General features: G+C 41.9%; 1 protein-coding gene across 4 annotated transcripts in view; it reads left to right on the plus strand.

The window, feature by feature from the left end:
* LOC122551019 (V-type proton ATPase 116 kDa subunit a2-like) overlaps nt 1-7630 on the plus strand; it is a 93583-nt gene that overhangs the window by 61123 nt on the left and 24830 nt on the right. For all 4 annotated transcript variants that reach the window (XR_006311990.1, XM_043692665.1, XM_043692666.1 and 1 more), the window contains exons 15-16: nt 2191-2401; nt 4697-4816. Coding sequence is in view for 3 of the 4 variants with exons in the window: in XM_043692665.1 (XP_043548600.1) it covers nt 2191-2401; nt 4697-4816 (331 nt within the window). In the remaining variant the exon portion in view is untranslated. The remainder of the gene's footprint in view (nt 1-2190; nt 2402-4696; nt 4817-7630) is intronic.

The following is a 7630-nucleotide window of genomic DNA, read 5'->3' on the forward strand; positions in this document are numbered from 1 at the left end:
GGGGAGATGTCAGGGGTGGGTTCTTTACCCAGAGAGTGGTGGGGGCATGGAATGCACTGCCTGTGGGAGTGGTAGAGTCAGAATCTTTGGTGACCTTTAAGCGGCAATTGGATAGGTACATGGATGGGTGCTTAAGCTAGGACAAATGTTCGGCACAGCATCGTGGGCCGAAGGGCCTGTTCTGTGCTGTATTGTTCTATGTTCTATCTCTATGTTCTAGGTCACTGAGTCTGCACTGACCCTCTGAAGAGTGTCTCACCAAGACCCAGCCTCCTTACCCTGTTTGGACTGAGAGGAAACCCACATAGACACAGGGAGAATGTGCAAACTCCATACAGTTGCCCGAGGCTGGAATCAAACATGGCTGTGCTGCTGTGAGGCAGTAATGCTAATCACTGAGCTGCCATGTTGCCTCACTCTGACAGAGAGAGAGCAAATAAATAGATAAAGGGAAGCATGTAAATGTGCTGAACTTAGATTTCCAAAAGGCATTGATGAGGTGCTATTATCAAAGATAACTCCACAAATAACAGCATATGGAGTGTCAAAGGGATTATTTACCTAAGGTTTAGAAGCAAAGAGTTGGGACAAATGGATCATTTTTAGGTTGGCAAACCATAACTACTGGAGTGTCACAGACATCAGTTCTGGAATTTCAACTATTTTACAATCTATATCAATGAATTGGTGTACAGGATTATGGGGATAGGGTGGGTAATAACATTGAAGTGTTCTTTTAGTCGTGATGGTATTGAATGGTGGAGCAGGCCCTTCATTCCTGATGAAGGGTTTGTGCCCGAAACATCAGTTTTCCTGCTCCTTGGGATGCTGCCTGACCTGCTGTGTTTTTCCAGCACCACTCCAGTCTAGAATCTGATTTCCACCATCTGCAGTCCTCACTTTTGCCTTAATGGGTTGAATGGTCTATTCCTGTTCCTGTGTTCCTAATGAATTGTATGGAGGCACCACACACATAGCTAAATTTGCCAAATACACCAAGATAACTAGGAAAGTAAGTTATCAAGAGGAGGCAATAATTTAACAAAGGGATATAAATAAGTTGAGTGAGTGTGCAAAATTTTAGCAACTCGAGCAATGTGGGAAATGAGAGTTTGTCCACTTTATAAGGAAGAACAGAAAAGGCAATGTATTATTTAAATAGAGTGATTGCAGAACTCTGAGGTACAGAGGGATCTGGATGTTCTGCTACATAAATCACAAAATGTTAGCTTGCAGATACAGCAAGTGAAAGGAAGCCGAATGGAAAATTTTTGTTTTCGATTTGTTCACAAGATATGGGCATCTTTGGCTGGCCACCATTTGTTGCCCATCCCTAATCACTAGGAGAGCAGTTTAGAGTCCACCACATTGCTGACAGTTTAGACTTGCAAGTAAGCAGACAGGTAAGGATGGCAAATTTCCCTTCCTTGAGGGACATTGGTCAACCAGATGGGTTTTCATGACAATTGACAGTGCCAAGCTTCTCATTATTTATTTTAACATCTCTTTACGTGGCTCAGTGTAGGTTTTGTTTGGTAATGCTCCTGTGAAAGACTTTGAGCTGCTTTACTGTATTAAAGATGCTATGTGAGTGCAAGTTGTGAATCTGCTAAGAGGACACTAGTAAGAGAAGAGAATGTGCTTCTCTTAGCACATTAACAACTGGTCACAATATGTAAAAAGTATTTGATTTGCACATGTGAAACTACCAAAAGAGATGAATGTCAAACCCAGGCTAGGTCAAAAACTAAAATAACGCAGTAAAGATTCTTTAGCTGTTATCAATGGTTTGATTGACGTTGGGATGATAGTTATGCAGAGAATTCAGAGGTAGGCATATTTTCAGTCACCTGTGATTGCGACCCTGAACATGATGTACAGTGCTGGGTTGTGAATAACTTGTGGTTCGATGATCTGCATACTTAAACATGTTTTGTGATGAGATTTGACGCATTGTTCATGATTTGTAGTCCTGTGTTTTTAGTCTGTACTATTTGCCAATTTAATACAACATTCAGAGAATGAGAAGCTATTAGTGGAGTGTCTGCTGTATTTTTTTAATTGTGACAAAATTATCACGGTAACCTAATGAGTTTTTCTGCTAGAAAATTAATTCCTTGCCCAAGCTTATGAAACAGACGTTAACATCATGCTGTTTGATTAATTTTATTTTCATTTTTTATACACCAGGCACTTTAAGAAGAAATTTAATATTTACCTGGTATTTATCCCTGAACTGCTCTTCATGATGTGTCTCTTTGGGTACCTTGTCTTTATGATTATATATAAATGGTTGGCATATTCTGCTGCAAACTCCGATTTGGCTCCAAGCATCTTGATTCATTTCATTAATATGTTCGTCATGCAGCAGAACCAAGATGCGAAACTTTATCCTGGACAGGTAGGTGTGTTAGTGCACATTTATCATTCGACATTTGCTATGGGAAATTTGTGAAATAATTTAGATTGTTTGCCAATTTTAAAAAAAAATCACCTTGTCACAATCACATACAGTTTCTGTTTGGCACACTGGCTGTATCAATGGAAAATGTCACATTCTTGGAAGAATATAGGAATAGAAGGAGGCCATTCAGCCTCTCTGGTCTGCTGTTCAATTGAGATATGGCTGGTCTGTTTTCCAACTTCACAGACTACCTTGTCTTTAATGCACATATTTGGCAAGATTCTACCTTTTGATTTTAAAGTATTAATTGAACTGGTAGATGGGGACAAAGTTCCACATTTCCACTTTGCTTTGTGAGAAAGTGTTTCCCAAATTCTGTCCTTAGTGGTCTAGGGGTGATGTGATCTTAAGGTTGTATCCCCTTATTCTGGACCCCACCGACAACCAATCGAGAATGTTTCTCTCAATTGATTGTATCAATCCCTTTTGAATTCCTGAAATTCTCCATCACGGCAGCCACTAAACCTTTAAATCTCAATGACCAAAAGAATAATTTATGAATATTCTCATAATTAACATCTGGATGAATTTGTGCAGCACTCACTCAAGATCAGCCTGCCCTTCTGAAAGTGAGCTATCTACTATACATTGCTGTTGCTGTGTTCTAACCAGAGCTTTGTTTAACTGTCATAAAACTTCCTTTTTATATTGTAGACCTGGTGGTAGCCACCTTGATTTAGCATACTGCTGTACTATATTTTAGTGATCTGTGTAAATGTTCCTTAAACCTCTTTAGGCCTCTTTTCTTACTGATTTTTCACAATTTATAGAACATGCTTTGAACTATCTCTTTTTTTGGTTCAAATTAGATGGCCTTAAAGTTTCTTAATTTGGTACCTAATATTTTAATTCTTGTGTGGAATAATACTTTGACTAGTGCCATACATTTCTGAATTTCACTCCAAATGACCTTATCATTCAATACACCAGGAGACCTTTGCATCTGAGTCTGTATCAGCCAGAAGCTGGAGTTTGTTGTGCGGCCTTGAGCTGCCCAAAAGCCGTGGAGCTATTAGTGGCTAGTGATTTATTCCTGATTAATGTACTTTATTGGAGGTATCACATGATTTGCTTGCCTGCAGGCGGTGGTAGAGTAAACACACTTTATTGTGTTTAGAGCTTCAGAATTTGGAAATAATATATTTGCAGATCAGGAAGGAAAAATAAGGAGTACAAATAACTAGATAAATAGATTGTTGTACTCTAGTGGCCCATGTACTTTTGGGACAAAAATCTTAATTTTGCAGCGATGATCCTTTTAAACGTTGGACTTCTGTGAGAGAGAGTTTCGAGAAAAGCACATTGGTTCCAGTGATTGATTATGTGATCCAAGTTAAATGGGAGATGAACAACAGAAAAAGTCAACAAGTATTAATTGAAGGGGTGGAGTAGATTGTGAGAGTGTTTGGGGAGGGAGGCGTGGTATTCGTATTCCCAACAGTTTAGTTTTAGGTTAGATCAATTGACTTGCAGAGGACCACTGAACCCAAAGATGCAGCTTTCCTTCAGTGCTGCCCCTGGATGGTGTAATACTCCCTCAGAACTGTCACACAAAATACCACTGACCGTGGCAATACTCTCTCAGCATGCCTACCCCTCCAAAAAAAAACACAGTGCAGAGCTCATGCAGTACTCCCTCAGAACTGTCACTCAGTGTCAAGGCATTCAGTACTACATTACACTTGAGTGTTATTGCAGATAATGGCCTGGTGCAAGGGCAGTGACACAACTCCTGGGTCCTGTGCTGCTCTGAGATTGGGCCCCTGAACCCACCCACTGAACCAAGCACAGCAAGGCTCCTAAAGCCCAAGTTATTGGGGCCCTGTCCTTGAATGACTGGAGTTGAACTTGAGGCCATATCCCGACTCTGACGAGAGACTTGGTTTTTCTGTTTAACTAGTTTTCAAAACATTTCCTTAATCATTTGCACTTTCCTCTTTAGGAAATCTATCAGTTATTCTGACTCCACTGTATTTATCAGGTCACTTAGGATATGACCAAATATACTGTTTCAGCACCATATCATCCTACAAAATGTTCAGAGTATGTTTCTTATAATTGAGTACTTGGTTTCCAAAAGTCAGAATTAATAGGACTCTAATTTGTTTGTAATAAAAAATTAGTTTAATATGGACAATATAAAAGTGACCAAATTCAGCAAGAGACATTTTCAGAAAGTGAAGCTTTTGTCATGATACAAATGTTCGTTACTTTGTATTTTGTTTTGAACAGAATGGATGCCAAATGTTCCTTGTTGTGATTGCTGTACTATCCATTCCAGTTTTGCTGTTTGGAAAACCAGGATATCTCTACTGGAAGCATCATGGAGGAAGAAACTTTGGGATGTACAGGGTAGGTCTTTGAATCACAGCAGTGTTTGCGTAATTATAGATTTGATTTTAAAATTGATGTAGAACAGTACAGGAACAGGGCCTTCTGTGCACCATGTCTGCGCTGACCATCAGACCTTTCTAAAGTAATTCCATCTGGCTGCACATTGTCCATATTCCACAATTCCCTGCCTATTCTCTGTACCGATGGCAATGAGAAATTGAAGAAAGTGGAGAAGTACTTGAAAACAATTCAGACTCTGAATTGTCTGAAAACTGTCCTGTTGGACAGTTACATGGGCCTCCTGGATTTGTCTGTCTGTTATTATTATCTGGACTTTTCACTGTCAGAATGAGGTTTGAGAGACTTGTGCCATGGAACCTGAGAGAGCTCCCAGTACCACAGTCAGCAATGAGAGACTAGCTTAGAGTCATAGAGGGTCACCAGCACGGAGACAGACCCTTTGGTCCAATTTGTCCATGCTGACCAGATACCCTATAATAATCTCGTCCTATTTGCCAGCACCTGGCCCATATCCCTCTTAAACCCTTCCTATTCATATACCCATCCAGATGCTTTTTAAATGTTGTGGTTCTGTTCGCCGAGCTGGAAGTTTTTGTTGCAAACGTTTCGTCCCCTGGCTAGACGACATCATCAGTGCTTGGGAGCCTCCTGCGAAGTGCTTCTTTGATGTTTCCTCCGGTGTTTATAGTGGTCTGTCCCTGCCGCTTCCGGTTGTCAGATTCAGCTGCCCGCTGTAGTGGTTGATATATTGGGTCCAGGTCGATGTGTTTCTTGATGGAGTTTGTGGATGAATGCCATGCCTCTCATGGCACAAACTCCATCAACAAACACATCGACCTGGACCCAATATACCAACCACTACAGCGGACAGCTGAAACTGACAACCGGAAGCGGCAGGGACAGACCACTATTAACACCGGAGGAAACATCAAAGAAGCGCTTCGCAGGAGGCTCCCAAGCACTGATGATGTTGCCTAGCCAGGGGACGAAACGTTTGCAACAAAAACTTCCAGCTCGGCGAACAGAACCACAACAACGAGCACCCGAGTTACAAATCTTCGCACAAACTTTGAACGCTTTTTAAATGTTATAATTGCACCAGCCTTCACCATTTCCTCTGGCAGCTCATTCTATGCACTCACTTCCCTCTATGTGAAAATGTTGCCCCTTGAATCCCTTTTAAATCTTTCCCTTTTCACCTTAAATCTATGTCATCTACTTTTGGACTTCCCCACCTGGGGAAAATACCTTGTCTATTTACTCTATCCGTGCCCCTAGTCATTTTATGAACCTCTATAAGGTCATACTCCAACCTTCAATGCTCCAGGGAAAACACCCCAGCCTATTCAGCCTCTCCCTATAGCTCAAACTCTCCAACCCAGGCAACATCCTTGTAAATGTTTTCTGAACCCTTCCAAATTTCACAATATCCTTCCTATAGCAGGGAGATCAGAATTGCACACAGTATTCCAATAGTGGCCTAACCTATGTCCTGTACAACTGCAACGTTTTGTTGAGAAGTGCGAGGGAGGAGCAGAGGACTGCTGGGAAGGTGAGTTAAAAAACAAAACTTTTTGAACTGAGCGGCGAGAAGAGAAACGAGAGCTGCTGGGAAGTTTTTAAGTGGGTGAGATTTAAACCTGGGACCCGACACTGTAGGGCCTTCCTCCCATCCACCACCTCTAACCTTACGAAGAGCCTGTCAATTCGGTAAGTTCTCAAGTTTTCTCATTTCTTTTTCTTTCCTTTTCTTCCTTTGTTTAGTCATAGAGATGTACAGCACGGAAACAGACCCTTCGGTCCAACCAGTCCATGCCGACCAGATATCCAAACCCAATCTAGTCCAACCTGCCAGCACCCGGCCCATATCCCCCAACCCTTCCTATTCATATACCCATCCAAATGCCTCTTAAATGTTGCAACTGTACCAGCCTCCACAACATCCTCTGGCAGCTCATTCCATTCACATACCACCCTCTGCGTGAAAACGTTGCCCCTTAGGTCTCTTTTATATCTTTCCCCTCTCACCCTAAACCTATGCCCTCTAGTTCTGGACCCCCCCAACCCCAGGGAGAAGGCTTTGCCTATTTATCCTATCCATGCCCCTCATAATTTTGTAAACCTCTATAAGGTCACTCCTCAGCCTCCGACGCTCCAGGGAAAACAGCCCAAGCCGCAACATGACCTCCCAACTCCTGTACACAATACTCTGACCAATAAAAGAAAACATACCAAACGCCTTCTTCACTATCCTATCTACTTGTGACTCCACTTTCAAGGAGCTATGAACCTGCACTCCAAGGTTTCTTTGTTCAGCAACACTCCCTAAGACCTTACCATTAAGTGTATAAGTCCTGCTAAGATTTGCTTTCCCAAAATGCAGCACCTCGCATTTATCTGAATTAAACTCTATCTGCCACTTCTCAGCCCATTGGCCCATCTGGTCAAGATTCTGTTGTAATCTGAGGTAACCATCTTCGGTGTCCACTACACCTCCAATTTTGGTGTCATGTGCAAACTTACTAACTACCTCTTATGCTCGCATCCAAATCATTTATGTAAATGACAAAAAGTAGAGGGCCCAGCATCGATCCTTGTGGCACTCCACTGGTCACAGGCCTCCAGTCTGAAAAACAACCCTCCATCACCACCATCTGTCTTCTACCTTTGAGCCAGTTCTGTATCCAAATGGCTAGTTCTCCCTATATTCCATGAGATCTAACCTTGCTAATCAGTCTCCCATGGGGAACCATGTTGAACGCCTTACTGAAGTCCATATAGATCACATCTACTGCTCTGCCCTCATCAATC

Source organism: Chiloscyllium plagiosum, chromosome 6, assembly GCF_004010195.1.
Source record: "Chiloscyllium plagiosum isolate BGI_BamShark_2017 chromosome 6, ASM401019v2, whole genome shotgun sequence".
Lineage (NCBI taxonomy): Eukaryota > Metazoa > Chordata > Chondrichthyes > Orectolobiformes > Hemiscylliidae > Chiloscyllium > Chiloscyllium plagiosum.